This window comes from Pseudophryne corroboree, chromosome 2 (genome assembly GCF_028390025.1).
Source record: "Pseudophryne corroboree isolate aPseCor3 chromosome 2, aPseCor3.hap2, whole genome shotgun sequence".
Lineage (NCBI taxonomy): Eukaryota > Metazoa > Chordata > Amphibia > Anura > Myobatrachidae > Pseudophryne > Pseudophryne corroboree.
Window position 1 is genome coordinate 66,276,536 of NC_086445.1, and position 19,705 is coordinate 66,296,240.

Consider the following 19,705-nt stretch of genomic DNA (forward strand, 5'->3'; position numbering starts at 1 on the left):
TGATCTTACTAGCCGCTACATTAAATTTTGACTTAAATACTAGACTGTATTTATCTTTGTTCTTCTTTATTGTTTTGTTTTTGCTTTTATTTTTATCTCTATCCCCGAACCTATATCTGACTCCATCGTTAACCTCCAAGTTCACACCACTTAGATGGCCAGATTCCTGTATGTCAGCATGATTCTCATCATCCTTAGTGGCAAGCATATCTTTTCTCATAAGTTTGGAAGCATAAACCAAGGCCTCATCTAATACTACTTGTGGATAATCACAACCTTTAAATGTGTCCACCAAATCCCTGACCTGTTCATGATATTTCTTATCAAAAGTGCAATTTCTCCTAATCCTATGTACCTGGCTTTTTGGTACATTCTTAAGCCAGTTTTTATTATGATTACTAGAATAGGGAATATAATTACATACATCCACTGATTTTTTAAAAGGTGATACTGTGACGGTGTCCTCTACCACCTCCACCCTTACATCCAAAAAATTAATCTGTGAGGGGTGGTGAGTGCACGTGAAGGTTAAACCATAAGTGTTATTATTTATATACCTAACAAACTCAGTGACTGAAACAGAATCCCCTTTCCAAACAAAAAACAGGTCGTCGATATAGCGACCATAGAGGACCAGGTTCGCAGCATGGGCGCCTCCCCAGATATAGGTGTTTTCAAAGTCGCCCATGTAGATGTTTGCAAAGCTGGGCGCGAACCTGGTCCCCATCGCTGTACCGAGGACCTGTAGGTAGTGATAGTGATCAAATAAAAAATAATTGTGGGACAAAATGAAAGCAATAGCAGAAAGAATAAATTGACGTTTCCCCTCTGAGATACCCATATCCTCACATAGGCTTTTTGCCACACAGTCTATCCCTTTTGTGTGTGGGATATTAGTGTATAAAGCTTGAACGTCACATGTGACGAACAAAAAATCAGAACTCCATTTCAAACCTTCCACCAGTTTAATAAACTCAGTTGTGTCTCTAATATGGGATCTCAGAGAGGATGCACGTGGTTGTAAAAAGTGATCAACGTAATAAGACAAATTAGATGTAAGACCCTCAATCCCTGAAATAATAGGGCGACCCGGGGGTTCGTGTAGTGTCTTGTGTACTTTAGGAAGGTGATAGTAAATGGAAGTGATTGGGTGGAGGGGGTAGAGGAACTCAAACTCATCACGTGTAATGATATCATCGGCACAAGCCAATGTCAGCATATTTTTTAATTGCTTTTGATAATCAAGAGTTGGATCCTGTCCTAAAATTCTATAGAAGGTGGTGTCAGTCAGTTGTCTTTTAGCCTCTCTAACGTAGTCTTCAGTATTCTGCACCACCACTCCTCCTCCCTTATCTGCTGGTTTGATAGTGAGAGCCTGATTATCAGAAAGTCTTTTGAGAGCTTTTCTTTCATCAGGCTTCAAATTGTACAGGCAGGGATGTATTTTATGATCGCATAAATTGCGAAATTCCTCCAAGGTGGTGTGATAAAAGGTGTCTATAGCACTAGTTTTATGTTGCGTGGGAAAATTTTTTGATTTTTTCTTAAAGGTGCCTCTATTAACATCAAATAATGATATTTTAGTCTGCTGTTCTAAATTGTCAGGGGATATATTTTCAAGTAGAAGTTCATTCAATATATTAAGACCAGAGATATCATCCTGGTCTAATAGGGTTTCAAAATTATCTTGGCATATAGATTTATTTTGTTTTTCTGCCATCACAAAAAATCTTTTCCTGCATAGTCCTCTGACAAAGCGATTGAGCTCAATAAAGAGCTCAAAAAAATTGTGGCGTGTGGTGGGTGCAAAATTCATCCCTTTTGAGAGAATTTTTTCCTCAATATTAGTTAAAGTAATGGAAGAGAGATTAAAAATGCCAACTGGTTTTAACGGAACCTTTGATTTTTGTTGCCCCTTACCTCCTCTTCGACCTCTTGGTCGATATCTCTTCCTCTTTTTGGTGTACGTGTCAGGGGGTCGTATCGGTTTTGTGTGAAATATCTGTTCCCTCTGGCATTTAATTCCGTCCTGTCTCTCCTCCCCCTGTCTAAAAAATGACGACGCTCTTGGGGAGACTCTTCATTCGCAGCTCCTAAAGAGGATTCTTGCTGCCGTAGTGTTTTTTTAGGAGGTATAGTTGTCCACCCAGGTGACATCCGTACGTTAGAGGAATACTTATTATTCTCTAACGTATCCCGGGTGTTGTATTGAGTGGGCCTATATTGAGGCCTACTTCTTTGAAATTTAGGTTGGTGGCTATACTTATCCCTATAGCTAGATTTTTGTCGAACCTCTGATCTAGATTCCTCTCTAACTCTATTTCTGGTATGGTAATTTTTAATAGTATTTGTATTATAATCTCTCAAATCTCGTGAAAATTTCTTCTCCTTACTTTCTATTATCTCCTTCTCATAATGTTCTAACCTTTTATTCATTACTAATTCCCTCTCTTTATAGTAATCCTCATCTTTATATTTCTGAAGTATATCTTGTGTTTGTTTAATCTCATCCTCAATTTCAATCAATTTATTTCCCCTATAATCAATTATTAATTGCATCAATGCGAATGAACATTTATCTAAAAATTTTTCCCATTGCTCCAATAAATCAGGGTCATTATTAAAAGATGAGCTCTTGAAAATTTGCAGACCACGGGGTATTTTATTATGTTCCAAATACTTTGATAGAGACATCTTGTCCCACCAATGTCTTGATTCAGATTTGAGCAACTCTTCTAGTCTGTTTGAATTTTTCAAGAACTCATCATGGGGCGTTTCCCCAATACTACAATTCCCAGTCTCATATTGCTTGAGAACTTCTTGTCTCCGTTGAATTCTATCTGTATAGAAATTCATCCTGCACCAGCCGTTTACTGCCAATAATCCGTGACATATGCAATTCTTCAAAAGCACACAGCCGTGAGTGATTCTTGTTCTGATAAAGCATTTAACAGCCTTATACTTTTGTGCACATACTGAACCCGGCACGTTTTATGACCTTCCAGGTGCTACTAATAATTAACTGTATGTAAATAAGATCATCTTCAATTGGTGTTTTTATTATAGTTTGAACACGTAGTTACAATACAGTGTATACATATATCATTGTGATGTTTTAACATTGTTACTTACCCCCGGGAGGTTGTTGTAATTCTTATATATTTTTTTAAAATAAATGTTTTCAACTTTCTGATTGTCAAGCACCACTTGTTATTTGTTTGATAGTTTTGTGGTTAAGGGACTGGCAATTCCCTTTTACAAGAGGCTGCTGACAATCACAGTGCAGTGCTACTCGCCGGAGCGCTTAGTCTCCCTTTTTTCATTTTAAAGATGACAACTGTCAGCAAAGAGATGACACGGATAACTTATTGGAATCAGATATTGAATATAAACACTTCAAATATTTAATTATTATTTAGATAAGTAATAAACTGCCTCTGATGTATATTAATGTCCGTTTATGAGTTTACCGGCTCTTTAAATGAAAACAAATCATGTTTTGCCTTTTTGCAACAACTTATGGTTTTGTTTTATGGTTTGAGGCTCTAAAAGGAGATCTTTGGGATTTAATAAACTTGGTAATGTAAAAATTCTCAGCAGATAAGAACATCAATCACAAGATCCTGAACACCGGTCATTTATCATTTTGTTTATCTCCGCAGCGATGGCTGGGCCGACAGATACGACGTGACGGACAGTTATCAGCGAGAGGCTGCTGGAGGGATTACCATCAAGCTGCAGTCCCCCGATGTGAAATGGTTTGATGATTATTACTTGCAGCTGCGTCCGGAAACCAATCTCCGCAATCCGTGGTTCCAGGAGTTCTGGCAAAACAAGTTCAAGTGCAAACTGACGGGATATTTGCAGGACAGCCAGGTCTACAACAAAACCTGCAACAGTGAGTCACTATACCGCTGTCATTTACGATGTCATTATTTTAAAGTGTGCCTTTATGTACAAGTGCTACTGACATTGTCAGCAGAGAGAAAACACAATTTACGGATTTAAAGGCTGCACAACTACACGTTTCATAAACTCCACAATTGATATCTAGTTTGCTGTAATGCAGCCAGCGCTGACTGACTGTGTAAGCAGAGTGAGGATTGATAGGAATCAAATCAGAGATAATGGCAAAATAAGGCTGCCGGCAAAATATGAATACAAAAATAAAATAACGTTTTTCTCTAACGTCCTAGTGGATGCTGGGGACTCCGTAAGGACCATGGGGATAGACGGGCTCCGCAGGAGACATGGGCACTTTAAGAAAGAATTTAGGTTCTGGTGTGCACTGGCTCCTCCCTCTATGCCCCTCCTCCAGACCTTAGTTTGATACTGTGTCCAGACGAGCTGGGTGCTTTTCAGTGAGCTCTCCTGAGTTTGCTGAGAGAAAGTATTTTGTTAGGTTTTTTATTTTCAGGGAGATCTGCTGGCAATAGACTCCCTGCATCGTGGGACAGAGGGGAGAGAAGCAGCCCTACTCTCTGAAGCTAGGTCCTGCTTCTTAGGCTACTGGACACCATTAGCTCCAGAGGGATCGGTACGCAGGATCTCACCCTCGCCATCCGGTCCCAGAGCCGCGCCGCCGTCCCCCTCGCAGAGCCGGAAGACAGAAGCCGGGTGAGTATGAGAAGCAAAGAAGACTTCACAGGCGGCAGAAGACTCCGTGATCTTCACTGAGGTAACGCACAGCACTGCAGCTGTGCGCCATTGCTCCACACACCTACACATACTCCGGTCACTGTAAGGGAGCAGGGCGCAGGGGGGGCGCCCTGGGCAGCATTTGGGACCTCTTTTGGCAAAGTTAAACATATATACAGCTGGGCACTGTATATATGTATGAGCCCCCGCCAAGAATTGCTTATTTAAGCGGGACAGAAGCCCGCCGCCGAGGGGGCAGGGCTTCTTCCTCAGCACTCACCAGCGCCATTTTTTCTCCACAGCTCCGCTGAGAGGAAGCTCCCCAGGCTCTCCCCTGCAGACACACGGTAGAATAGGGTTAAAAAGAGAGGGGGGGCACATAATTCGGCGCAAAACACAATATAAACAGCAGCTACTGGGTAAACATTAAGTTACTGTGTTATTCCTGAGTTTATAGCGCTGGGGTGTGTGCTGGCATACTCTCTCTCTGTCTCTCCAAAGGGCCTTGTGGGGGAACTGTCTTCAGAAAGGGCATTCCCTGTGTGTGTGGTGTGTCGACATGTCTGATGAGGAAGGCTATGTGGAAGCAGAGCGGGAGCAAATGAATGTGGTGTCTCCACCGACGGCGCCGACACCTGATTGGATGGATATGTGGAAGGTTTTAAATGATAATGTTAATTCCTTGCATAAAAGGTTAGAAAAAGCTGAAGCCTCGGGACAGTCAGGGTCTCAACCCATGCCTGATCCTATGTCGCAGAGGCCGTCAGGGTCTCAGAAGCGCCCACTATCCCAAATTGTTGACACAGATACCGACATGGATTCTAACTCCAGTGTCGATTACGATGATGCAAAGTTACAGCCAAAATTGGCTAAATTCATCCGTTATATGATTATAGCAATTAAGGATGTGTTGCACATCACAGAGGAAACCCCAGTCCCTGACAAGAGGGTTCATATGTATGGGGAAAGAAGCAGGTGGTAACCTTTCCCCCTTCACACGAGCTGAATGAGTTATGTGAAAAGGCTTGGGAATCTCCAGATAAAAAAACTGCAGATTTCCAAAAGGATTCTTAAGGCTTATCCTTTCCCGCCAACGGACAGGTTATGCTGGGAATCCTCCCCTAGGGTGGACAAAGCTTTAACACGCTTATCCAAGAAGGTAGCCCTGCCGTCACAGGATACGGCTACCCTCAAAGATGAACAGGAGGTTACCCTGAAGTCCATTTATACACATTCAGGTACCTTACTGAGGCCGGCAATCGCGTCGGCCTGGGTGTGTAGTGCTGTAGCAGCATGGACGGATACCTTATCTGAGGAAATTGATACCTTAGACAAGGATACAATATTGTTGACCCTGGGGCATATTAAAGACGCTGTCCTATATATGAGAGATGCTCAAAGAGACATTAGTCTACTGGGTTCTAGAATAAATGTCGATTTCTGCCAGAAGGGTCCTGTGGACTCGGCAATGGACAGGTGATGCCGACTCAAAAAGGCATATGGAGGTTTTACCTTACAAGGGTGAGGAATTGTTTGGGGAGGGTCTCTCGGACCTGGTCTCCACAGCTGGAAAGTCAAATTTTTTGCCTTATATTCCCTCACAGCCTAAGAGAGCACCGTATTATCAAATGCAGTCCTTTCGATCACAAAGAAACAAGAAAGTCCGAGGTGCGTCCTTTCTTGCCAGAGGCAGGGGGAGAGGAAAGAAGCTGCACAACACAGCTAGTTCCCAGGAACAGAAGTCCTCCCCGGCCTCTACAAAATCCACCGCATGACGCTTGGGCTCCACAGGCGGAGCTAGGCCCGGTGGGGGCACGTCTTCAAAATTTCAGCCACAAATGGGTTCACTCCCAGGTGGATCCCTGGGCAATAGAAATTGTGTCTCAGGGATACAAGCTGGAATTCGAAGGGATGCCCCTTCACCGATACCTCAAATCGGCCCTGCCAGCTTCCCCCCACGAGAGGGAAATAGTGTTAACTGCAATTCACAAATTGTATCTTCAACAGGTGGTGGTCAAGGTTCCCCTCCTTCAACAGGGAAGGGGTTATTATTCGACCATGTTTGTAGTCCCGAAACCGGACGGTTCGGTCAGACCCATATTGAATTTAAAATCCCTGAACATATACCTGAAAAAGTTCAAGATGGAATCGCTGAGAGCGGTCATCGCAAGCCTGGAAGGGGGGGATTTTATGGTGTCTCTGGACATAAAGGATGCATACCTTCATGTCCCCATTTATCTACCTCATCAGGCGTACCTCAGATTTGTGGTACAGGATTGTCATTACCAATTTCAGACGTTGCCGTTTGGTCTCTCCACGGCACCGAGAATATTTACCAAGGTAATGGCGGAAATGATGGTACTCCTGCGGAAGATATAGGATTTGGGTGGACTGCGCACAGAAATGTGCTAACGTTACGGGGAGTGCTGCTGGTGTTTAACAAGTTGGTCCTACTTGTTAGAATATTGGTGCAAAAGTGGAAATTTTTCACACTGCGCTCATCCCCGGTTTTGGATTTGCATGTGTCTATACTAGTGTAATAAATGGTGAAAATGCTTGTTTGAGTTTCAAAGTGATGTTTATTTATAAATAAAAAGCAGAAATGGATAGTCCTGAATTAATTGCACTCTATTTGGCTGTAATTAGCCTTCTTGCTAATTATGCATGAATACGCTTGATTCTAAACGTATTTTGATGAAGTCCAAATGTAGTGAAAAAAATGAATGAAAAAAATGATGAAAAAAGGAAAAAATAAAAAATGAATGAATTATTGAAAAACGAAGAAAAATTGAAAAAGGAGAGAAAATGTCTATTTGATTGAAAATCGGGCCGCGGCGTCCCGCTGGTATTAACTGAGTGCACTTTGTTTAAAAAGTATTCTGCTACTGACAGACAAACAGCAGTGGAGAGTGCGTGAGGAAGAAAGGGACTCCGGACTGGTCTGCCTCCCCCTGCTTCTGCCGCCGTCACTGTGACTGTGTTCTGTCACAGGTCGGAGGCTTGTCAGCCTGGGTTTGGTGCCTGTCTTGGAGGGGGAGATGCACGCACTGCGACCACTCTCAGAGTGGTTCGTTGCCGCACTTCCCCCACCTACAGAGACTCACCTGCGGAAGCAAGGGGTCACAATTATCCCGTACTTGGACGATCTCCTCATAAAAGCGAGATCAAGAGAGCAGTTGCTGAATAGCGTATCACTTTCTCTGGAAGTGTTACGGCAACACGGCTGGATTCTAAATATTCCAAAGTCGCAGTTGGTTCCTACGACTCGTCTGCCTTTCCTGGGCATGATTCTGGACACAGACCAGAAAAGGGTGTATCTCCCGATAGAGAAAGCTCAGGAACTCATGACCCTGGTCAGGAACCTATTAAAACCAAAACAGGTGTCAGTGCATCACTGCACTCGAGTCCTGGGAAAGATGGTGGCATCATACGAGGCCATTCCCTTCGGCAGGTTCCATGTGAGGACCTTTCAATGGGACTTACTTGACAAGTGGTCTGGATCACATCTTCAGATGCATCGGTTAATCACCCTATCCCCCAGGGCAAGGGTGTCACTCCTGTGGTGGCTGCAGAGTGCTCACCTTCTCGAGGGCCGCAGATTCGGCATTCAGGACTGGGTCCTGGTGACCACGGACGCAAGCCTCCGAGGTTGGGGAGCAGTCACACAGGGAAGAAATTTCCATGGTCTGTGGTCAAGTCAAGAGACTTGCCTTCACATCAACATCCTGGAACTAAGGGCCATATACAACGCCCTGCGTCAAGCGGGGAACTTGCTTCGCGACCAACCGGTTCTGATTCAGTCAGACAACATCACCACAGTGGCTCATGTAAACCGACAAGGCGGCACAAGGAGCAGAGTGGCGATGGCGGAAGCCACCAGAATTCTTCGCTGGGCGGAGAATCACGTAAGCGCACTGTCAGCAGTGTTCATCCCGGGAGTGGACAACTGGGAAGCAGACTTCCTCAGCAGACACGACCTCCACCTGGGAGAGTGGGGACTTCATCAGGAAGTCTTCGCGCAGATTACAAGTCGGTGGGAACTGCCACAGGTGGACATGATGGCATCCCGCCTCAACAAAAAGCTACAGAGGTATTGCGCCAGGTCAAGAGACCCTCAGGCAGAAGCTGTGGATGCCCTGGTGACACCGTGGGTGTTCCAGTCGGTCTATGTATTTCCTCCTCTTCCTCTCATACCCAAGGTGCTGAGGATAATAAGAAAAAGAGGAGTGAGAACAATCCTCATTGTTCCAGATTGGCCACGAAGGACTTGGTATCCAGATCTGCAAGAAATGCTCACAGAGGACCCGTGGCCTCTTCCTCTAAGATAGGACCTGTTGCAACAGGGGCCCTGTCTGTTCCAAGACTTACCGCAGCTGCGTTTGACGGCATGGCGGTTGAACGCCGGATCCTAGCAGAGAAGGGCATTCCGGATGAGGTCATTCCTACGCTGATAAAGGCTAGGAAGGACGTGACAGCTAAACATTTCCTTCACTTCCTACAGTCCGGAGTGAATTTGGGCCTAAAATTGGGCTCCATTAAGGTCCAGATTTTGGCCCTATCCATTTTCTTTCAAAAGGAGTTGGCTTCTCTACCAGAAGTTCAGACGTTTATAAAGGGAGTGCTGCATATTCAGCCTCCTTTTGTGCCTCCAGTGGCACCTTGGGATCTTAACGTGGTGTTAAGTTTCCTGAAATCCCACTGGTTTGAACCACTTATAACGGTGGAGTTGAAATATCTCACGTGGAAGGTGGTCATGCTATTAGCCTTGGCTTCGGCTAGGCGTGTGTCAGAGTTGGCGGCTTTGTCACATAAAAGCCCCTATCTGGTTTTCCATATGGATGAAGCAGAATTGCGGACCCGTCCACAATTTCTGCCGAAAGTGGTTTCATCTTTTCATATGAACCAACCTATGTGGTGCCTGTGGCTACTCATGACTTGGAGGATTCCGAGTTGCTTGATGTGGTCAGGGCTTTGAAGGTTTATGTAGCCAGAACGGCTAGGGTCAGGAAAACAGAGTCATTGTTTATCCTGTATGCATCCAACATGCTTGGTGCTCCTGCTTCAAAGCAAACTATTGCTCGCTGGATCTGTAACAAGATTTAGCGGGCTCATTCTGCGGCTGAATTGCCGCTGCCAAAATCAGTTAAGGCCCATTCCACTAGGAAAGTGGGCTCTTCTTGGGCGGCTGCCCGAGGGGTCTCGGCATTACAACTTTGCCGAGCGGCTACTTGGTCAGGTTCAAACATTTTGCAAAGTCTACAAGTTTGATACCCTGGCTGAGGAGGACCTATTGTTTGCTCAATCGGTGCTGCTGAGTCATCCGCACTCTCCCGCCCATTTGGGAGCTTTGGTATAATCCCCATGGTCCTTACGGAGTCCCCAGCATCCACTAGGACGTTATAGAAAATAAGATTTTACTTACCGGTAAATCTATTTCTCGTAGTCCGTAGTGGATGCTGGGCGCCCGTCCCAAATGCGGACTTCTTCTGCAATACTTGTATATAGTTATTGCTTCACTAAGGGTTAAGTTATGGTTGCATCAGGGTTTGACCTGATGCTCTGTTATTTGTCATACTGTTAACTGGTTGTTAACACATGTTATACGGTGTGATTGGTGTGGCTGGTATGAATCTTGCCCTAGATTACCAAAATCCTTTCCTTGTACTGTCAGCTCCTCTGGGCACAGTTTCTCTAACTAAGGTCTGGAGGAGGGGCATAGAGGGAGGAGCCAGTGCACACCAGAACCTAAATTCTTTCTTAAAGTGCCCATGTCTCCTGCGGAGCCCGTCTATCCCCATGGTCCTTACGGAGTCCCCAGCATCCACTACGGACTACGAGAAATAGATTTACCGGTAAGTAAAATCTTATTTTATTATCTATCCACCTTTCTGACTCAAGGAAGTTGAGGCCTTCGGGAACTACTTGAAGTCTATTTTTTTCTGTTTGCAAGGAACGCTATAACCAAACACGAGACTCTTTTTTGCATGAGAGCCATTGGTATATGCACTGTAAGACAGGTAGTAAAATAATGAAAGTTTTAAGACTTTATCAAATCTAAAGATGACCACGATAAAGCTGGGGTGGGTTAAGTCCTATAGTTTTGTCCTTTTAGCTTACAGATTAGACTCTCAAGAGCAGTGGTGCAAGTAGAATTTTTTTCATAGTGGTACTGATAGTAAAAATGGGTGTGGTCATGTGTCCTGAGGGGACGGGGTCACACAAAACTAGGGGAGTGGCTACATGACAATAGGGGCATGGCCACATTATGCCAAACAACGTATTGCCCCTTACACATTATGCCAAATACCGTAATGCTTATTACACATTATGCCACACTGTAATGCCTATTACATATTACTAAGTGATTCATCGCGCCCTACGGGCGCTCTTCATACCATCGCGGGGGGTTGCGCGCCCTTCACCCTTGCACACCCTTCTGGCGTGCAATATTTTTATTATATGGAGCATTACCTCCAATCATAATTTTGTGAGTGGTTAAATATTGCATGGACAAAGGGCGTGCGATGGATAAGGGGCCGCAGCACCTTGCGATGGCGTGAACAGCGCACGCAGGGCCCGATGAATCACATAGTAGGTGCTGTGGTTGGGAGAGTGGCGGTGTGGGGGAGACGCGGAGGGGGGTTCAGGGGTGCCGTGGGTGGGGGAGGGGTGGATGCAGGGGTGCTGCAGGTGGGGGAGGGGTGGGTGCGGTGATGCTGCGGGTGGGGGAGGGGAGGGTTCGTGGGTGCCGCGGGTGGGGGAGGAGCGGGGGGGGGGAGGGCGGGTGCGGTGGTGCAGCAGGTGGGGGAGGGGTGAGTGTGGGGGTGCCGTTGATGGGGGAGGGGGCCTGGAGGTACTGTGAGTGGGGGAGGGGCAGGTAATGCTTCTCCTCCTGGAAGCAGCGATAATACTTAGGGTGTGTACACACGGTGAGATCCCTGCTATGTTCGATTTTGACTATGCGATTTCCCTTGAACTCCCCCAGAGCCCAGATAGTACAGATTGTATAGTACAGATTGTACAGATTTTGACTATCTGTGCTTGAGATTTTGGCTAAGTGCCAATTTTGACTATACTTTATACTAGATTGTACACTAGATAGTCAAGATTGACTTGCCTGCACAGTCTATCTAGCCTTACGATACCGACCCCACGGGAGCGCGCATCGGGATCGAATCTGTATCGCAAGCTGCCTAACACCATGAGATATGCACTAAGTTTTCATAAGATTTTGACTATATAGTCAAAATCTCACAGATTTATCTCACCGTGTGTACACACCCTTAGGGAGGCGGCATTTAAACTGACTTCAATAAATTAATAATCCATACTGTGATTACAGCAAATGTGTTCTAACATTTCTGAGTCTTATTCCTTCCTCAGAGAACCTGAAGGAATAAAATTTTTAAACGTTAGAACACATTTGCTGTAATCACAGTATGGATTGGTAATGTATTGAAGTCCGATCTCCCTGGATATTACTATTACATACTGTATATCAGTGGCGTGCGGTGAGGTCAGTGGCTGGTGAGGCACTGCAGCCATAATGCACGCTGAGGCCCACCGATGACCCCTACCACCGCTGAGCTACCGCCCCACAAGCCAATACCCACTACTGCCGCTGCAAATGGCTGTTGCCAATGCCAATCTACCACAAAATCGCCACCATCAACGGCCCTGGCCCCCCTGCCCCTAATTTGCATCTCAGTCCGATGCAGCCACTGCCAAACTTGTGATGAGCAGGCGGCTAATATATTGTACATTTTGTAAAATAAAAAATAAATATTAAGGGGGGAGGGTGATGCCAGGGAGAGGATAACGGCAGTGGGTGACAGAGAGAAGGTGACACTGACAGCATTGGGAGACAGGGAGAGGGTGACGCCAGGGAGAGGGTGACAGCAGTGAGTGACAGAGTGAAGGTGACACTGACAGCACTGGGTGACAGGGAGAGGGTGACACCAGGGAGAGGGTGACAGAAGTGGGTGCCAGGGAGAGGGTGACAGAAGTGGGTGACACCATGGAGAGGATGACAGCAGTGAGTGACAGAGTGAAGGTGACAGGGAGAGGGTGACGCCAGGGAGAGGATGACAGCAGTGAGTGACAGAGTGAAGGTGACACTGACAGCATTGGGAGACAGGGAGAGGGTGACGCCAGGGAGAGGATGACAGCAGTGAGTGACAGAGTGAAGGTGACACTGACAGCATTTGGTGACAGAGAGAGGGTGACACCAGGGAGAGGATGACAGCGGTGAGTGACAGAGTGAAGGTGACACTGACAGCACTGGGTGACAGGGAGAGGGTGACAGAAGTGGGTGCCAGGGAGAGGGTGACGCTGTAGAGAGGATGACAGCAGTGAGTGACAGAGTAACATAGTAACATAGTATCTGAGGTTGAAAAAAGACAATTGTCCATCGAGTTCAACCTATTTGTGGTGTCCTATGCATGATGATTTGACTAAAATTTCAGACTGATGCTGCTGTCAGCCATTGCATTTTATCCCTATTTATAGTAACTATAATGCATGACTATGCACCATACCCCTGGATATCCTTATCCATTAGGAATTTATCTAACCCATTCTTAAAGGTGTTGACAGATTCCGCCATTACAACTCCCTCGGGCAGGGAATTCCAAACATGTATTGTCCTTACCGTGAAAAAGCCTTTACGCCGTATTGTGCGGAATCTCCTCTCCTCTAACCTGAGCAAGTGTCCACGAGTCCTCTGTGTTGATCTAACCAAAAACAGGTCCCGCGCAAGCTCTGTGTATTGTCCGCTTATATATTTGTAGATGTTGGCTTTTCCAATGTAAACATGCCTAGTCTTTCAAGCATTTCCTTGTATTCCATCGTCTCCATGCCCTTAATTAGTTTGGTCGCCCTCCTCTGTACCTTTTCAAGCTCCAGGATATCCTTTTTGTAGTACGGTGCCCAGAATTGTACACAGTATTCAAGGTGTGGCCTCACTAGTGATTTATATAACGGGAGTATAATACTCTCGTCCCTAGCATCAATACCCCGTTTTATGCATGCTAATATCTTATTAGCCTTCTTTGCTGCAGTCCTACTTTGGGTACTACTGCTTAGCTTGCTATCTATGAGGACACCTAAGTCCTTTTCCAGTACAGAATCCCCTAATTTTACCCCATTTAGTAGGTAGGTGTAATTTATGTTCTTGTTACCACAGTGCATTACCTTACACTTGTCTGTGTTGAAGCGCATTCTCCATTTGGCTGCCCATGCTTCTAATTTAACTAAGTCGTTCTGAAGAGACTCGGCATCCTCCTCTGTATTTATAGCCTTACACAATTTGGTATCATCTGCAAAAATTGACACCATGCTCTCTAGACCTTCTGTTAGGTCGTTAATGAAAATATTGAACAATAGCGGTCCTAATACTGAGCCTTGCGGCACACCACTTAGCACTTCAGTCCAAGTTGAAAAAGATCCATTAACCACAACGCGCTGCTTCCTATTATCTAACCAGTTTTTGACCCAAGTGCATATTGTGCTTCCTAGCCCTGATTCTTGTAGCTTGTAGATAAGTCTCATGTGTGGTACAGTATCGAACGCTTTTGCAAAGTCTAAAAAGATTACATCCACGTCTTTACCCTGATCTAGGTTTGCACTTACTGTTTCATAAAAGCCAAGTAAGTTGGTTTGACAGGATCTGTCCTTCATAAACCCATGTTGATTCCTTTTAATGACCTTATTGGTTTCAAGAAACTTCTGAATACTATCTCTTAGAATACCTTCCAATACTTTCCCCACTATAGATGTAAGACTAACTGGTCTATAATTACCTGGTTCAGCTTTACTTCCCTTTTTGAATATAGGCACTACTTCCGCTATACGCCAGTCTTTGGGAACCATACCTGATATAACTGAATCCTTAAAGATCAAAGATAGCGGTTTTGCCAGTTCAGAGTGAAGCTCCATTAGAACCCTTGGATGAATGAATACCATCGGGCCCTGGTCATTTATTAATCTTTAAATGTTTTAATCGGTCACAGACTACTTCCTCGCTTAAATAAGTACCTATCAGTGTGATATTCTCATTATTGAGATTGTGCGTTAGTCCCTGAATTGGGTCCTCACGAGTGAATACTGTTGAAAAAAACTCATTTAGTGTGTCCGCTATGTCATTATCATTTTTGCTTAAGACTCCCAACTTGTCTTTTAAAGGGCCTATACTCTCCTTCTTTAATCTCTTGCTATTAATGTATTTAAATAATTTTTTGGGATTCGCTTTGCTTTCCTTTGCTACTAGTTTTTCAGTTTCTACTTTAGCCGCTCTTATTTCCTTTTTGCAAATTTTGTTACATTCCTTATAGTGCTGAAATGACTCTGCTTCCCCGTAAGATTTGTATTTTTTAAATGCTCGCCTTTTCTTGCCCATAAGTTCCTTAATCTTTTTGTTAAGCCACATCGGTTTATGATTTTTATTCCTTTTTTTGCTACTCATAGGAATACATTTGAGTGTATTTTTAGCTAGCAGGAATTTTAGTACCTCCCATTTCTCCGTAGTATTTTTTCCTAAAAACAAACCTTCCCATTCAATATCCCTGAAAAATACCCTCATCTTATCAAAATTTGCTTTGCTAAAGTTTAAAGTCCTAGTTGAGCCAGTATAGGGCTGTTTATAGAAACTGATATTGAATGTGACCATATTGTGGTCGCTGTTTCCTATGGGTTCCCCTACTATAATACCTGATACCAAATCCCCATTGTTTGTTAATACCAGGTCTAAGATTGCATTGTACCTAGTTGGTTCCTCAATTAGTTGGACTAAGTAGTTATCATTAAGTGTGACAGAGAGAGGGTGACACCAGGGAGAGGATGACAGCGGTGAGTGACAGAGTGAAGGTGACACTGATAGCATTGGGTGACAGAGAGAGGGTGACACCAGGGAGAGTGTGACAGAGAGAGGGTGACACCAGGGAGAGGATGACAGCGGTGAGTGACAGAGTGAAGGTGACACTGACAGCATTGGGTGACAGAGAGAGGGTGACAGCAGTGAGTGACAGAGTGAAGGTGACACTGACAGCATTGGGTGACAGAGAGAGGGTGACACCAGGGAGAGGATGACAGCAGTGAGTGACAGAGTGAAGGTGACACTGACAGCATTGGGTGACAGAGAGAGGGTGACACCAGGGAGAGGATGACAGCAGTGAGTGACAGAGTGAAGGTGACACTGACAGCATTGGGTGACAGAGAGAGGGTGACAGAAGTGGGTGCCAGGGAGAGGGTGACGCTGTGGAGAGGATGACAGCAGTGGGTTACACGGAGAGGGTGACACTGGGTATAGCACAATATAAAATTCAACATAAACAGTACAGCCCGGGGTCCGTGTAACAGCACGGGTGAGCTTACACAATGTCACACTGAAAATACACTTAGAAATAAGAAGGCTCTTTTTTGGGGGCACGCTTGAAAATGTCCGCAGGGATGTAAATGCACACATTTTTTTCTGGTCCCGCTCTTATCAGCGATCGTGGAGGGCACACGGCAATGCTTTTTAGTATCAGGGTGACCCGTTCCCCCTAACCCAGACAGCAGAAGGGACCCTCTATCACTATATACTACACTCTCTGTAATGTACCTCACATATTAGCTCAGTATTTTTTCCTATTTTTCAGCACTCTCTCATTGGCGAATTTGTTGTAGTCTCCCTGCACTGTCCTTTGGCATCAGGGTTACGATCAGCATCTAACACCAACAGCAGAAGTATTTTTTTATTTACAGTAAATTATACAGTGCAGGTACACAATTATGTATTCCTGTTTTAACTGGAAATACCTGTGCAAATAACTATGTTACTGCACTATCTGCTGAATCAAATTGTATCAATCGCTTTCTTTAACAAAAAATTCTAACAATGTGGCAATAATAAAATAATGCTGCATTCAGATCGCAAATGCCGGATCCTACCCGGTAAGAGAAATGTGTACTTACCGGGTGGGATCCGGCATTTGCGCTCCGTTGCTGGCTTTCCGACCCGGCAATATACCGGGTCGGTTGCCATAGCAGCGGAGGGCGCAGCAGCAGCAGGGGCGGGGGTGGAGGCGGCGCCGGGAGATGAGCTCATCTCCTGCGCCGCCTCTGCCTATGCTGTGAATGGGAGCCGTGTCGCATCGGAACGGCTCCCATTCACACTGCACCTGACCCGGTAATCAACCCGGTAATAACCCTTCTTTTTTACCGGGTTGAATTACCGGGTCAGGCGACCCGCTAATTCACCAAAGGACCTTTCACATCGCACACGGACCCGTTTCGTCACGGCAATATGCCGTGTCGATACCGGGTTTTTAGTGCGATGTGAAAGGGGTATCACAGTGTTGCTACCACTTACATTAGTTGGTGAATATAAACTTGTTTTATAGCAACAAAATATTCAGTTGCCGCTTTTGAACTTGTTCTAAAACAACAAACGTTTTAGCAATTAGAACACATCAGTGTTTCTGTTATCTTTATCACAAGCTTACAGTATATTGTTGCTCCTGGGACCCTCATGCTTGATCAATTGAGGTGAATACTGTTCTCTCTAATACAAGCCTATACTGTTATTCTAAAGGACCTCGATACTTTACTAATTGAGGTGACAATTGTGTCTTTTCCATATTGGGTTACTCTAACTTTACATTATTTTATATTTATGTGATCTTTTTCAAATATCACAATAATTGGCGGTTAGGGAGCAATATGATTAAGGATCATTAATGCCAATTAACTTGTTTTTTGTATTTATGCTTTTGACCGAGTGTTATGCGGATAATGAATGAGGTCCGCCGTTGGAATTGCTCCTATATTACATGTGCAATTTCAGTCATTTGTAAACATTTCAGATCTTTTTGGTGTATAACATTAATTGGTATTGCCATTTATGACTAGAGTAGTGATTATAGGATTATGTGATCAATGAATTGTGTATACATTAAAGGTCACTTTTACGTTTGAATGAATTAAATGTTTGGTATGTCTAAGTATTTTGGGGAACTCTACTCTTTTTAAGATGGAATAATAAAAGTTATGTTTTCATTTTTTCTAAGTGTGCATTTACAACCCTGCGGACATTTTCAAGCGTGCCCCCCAAAAAAGAGCCTTCGTTTTTCTAAGTGTATTTTCTCTGTTTATTTGGCTCTGGGGAGCACCGCCAACCCGTATTATACATTTGCTCTGTAGGGCTTATAAATTAGGTAGTTGGCTTTGTATCAGTACTTCATGATATTTCCCATCCATTTGCATCTGTTTGAGACATTATCAGATGCTCAGGGTGGGGATCCTGTTGCGGACATTCAATTTGTGCTTTTCTGTCCACAATGTCACACTGACAAGCACTCACACTGTACTGAGGCACTCACACTGTACTGAGGCACACACACTCATACTGAGACACACACTCATACTGAGGCACACACACTGACACTCACACTGAGGCGCACACACTCATACTGAGACACGCACACTGTCACTCACACTGAGGCACACACACTCATACTGAGACACGCACACTGTTACTCACACTGAGGCACACACACACCCATACTGAGACACGCACACTGTCACTCACACTGAGGCACACACACTCATACTGAGACACGCACACTGTCACTCACACTGAGGCACACACACTCATACTGAGACACGCACACTGTCACTCACACTGAGGCGCACACACTCATACTGAGACATGCACACTGTCACTCACACACTCATACTGAGACACGCACACTGTCACTCACACTGAGGCACAGACACTCATACTGAGACACGCACACTGACACTCACACTGAGGCGCACACACTCATACTGAGACACGCACACTGACACTCACACTGAGGCGCACACACTCATACTGAGACACGCACACTGACACTCACACTGAGGCGCACACACTCATACTGAGACACGCACACTGACACTCACACTGAGGCACACACACTCATACTGAGACACGCACACTGACACTCACACTGAGGCACACACACTCATACTGAGACACGCACACTGACACTCACACTGAGGCGCACACACTCATACTGAGACACGCACACTGACACTCACACTGAGGCACACACACTCATACTGAGACACACACACTGTCACTCACACTGAGGCACACACACTCATACTGAGACACGCACACTGACACTCACACTGAGGCACACACACTCATACTGAGACCCGCACACTGTCACTCACACTGAGGCACACACACTCATACTGAGACACACACACTGTCACTCACACTGAGGCACTCGCACTTTTACTGAGACACACAGACACACTGAGGCACACACTCATACCGAGGCACACACACATTACCACAGTAGCTACCTCCAGGCTGGAGGCTCCAGCTCACACTACAGGAGCCAGTGTCAGCAAAGTAGGCAAAGCAGCAGTCAGATCAGGAGACTTGGCATAGTCGGGGGCGTGGCTTAGTCACGGATATGTGACCACGCCCCTTTTTATAAAAATAACCCCTCACCATCAAGCAGCAGAGCAGGCTCCAAAGCCAGCCCGACACTAGCTGGTGTACAGTGCTCCCCCCCCCCCTCCCCCTTAACACGCCACTGCTGCTCCCTGCAGCCATGTCACCCGGGGGAGTCTTTGGTGATCTGTGGGTGTGAGCTGCCCCCCTTCCCACGTTACTTTCATTCACTCACCCCCACTCACCTGGGTCCTCGGCATATGTGCCTTCCGCAGAGGTGTCAGTGCTGCTCCCTGGGAGAGAGCAGTGGAGGAAGGGCGTTAGCGCCGCCCGCTGCATAAAGCACTCCCAGCTCTCTGCACTTGGCTCTCGCGGTGCTGTCTTCCGCTCTCCCCCCTCCTCCATGTACCGCTGCTGCTGCACTGTGTCTTCCGGCTCTGCCTGTGTGTGACAGGCGCCGGACTGGCAGCGGCAGCAACAGCAAGGACAGTGCTGTGAGTAAGGAGGCAGGGAGGGGGGAGCTGCTCTTAATGAAGTCAGCGCCGCATGCACTCTGTCTCCTGGGCATCCCGGCGCCGCTGCAGCTGTAGCAGTGCCTGACGTGTCCCGCCGCCACTTCTCCCACCCGCGTCTATGTGA

At 45.6% G+C, this 19,705-nt stretch overlaps 1 protein-coding gene across 7 annotated transcripts in view; it reads left to right on the forward strand.

Annotated features, from left to right (window-relative positions):
- The window catches only part of GRM5 (glutamate metabotropic receptor 5), a 634,815-nt gene that overhangs the window by 373,979 nt on the left and 241,131 nt on the right, over positions 1 to 19,705 (forward strand). For all 7 annotated transcript variants that reach the window (XM_063951395.1, XM_063951398.1, XM_063951400.1 and 4 more), the window contains exon 4: positions 3,663 to 3,898. In XM_063951395.1, the coding sequence (XP_063807465.1) occupies positions 3,663 to 3,898 (236 nt within the window). The remainder of the gene's footprint in view (positions 1 to 3,662; positions 3,899 to 19,705) is intronic.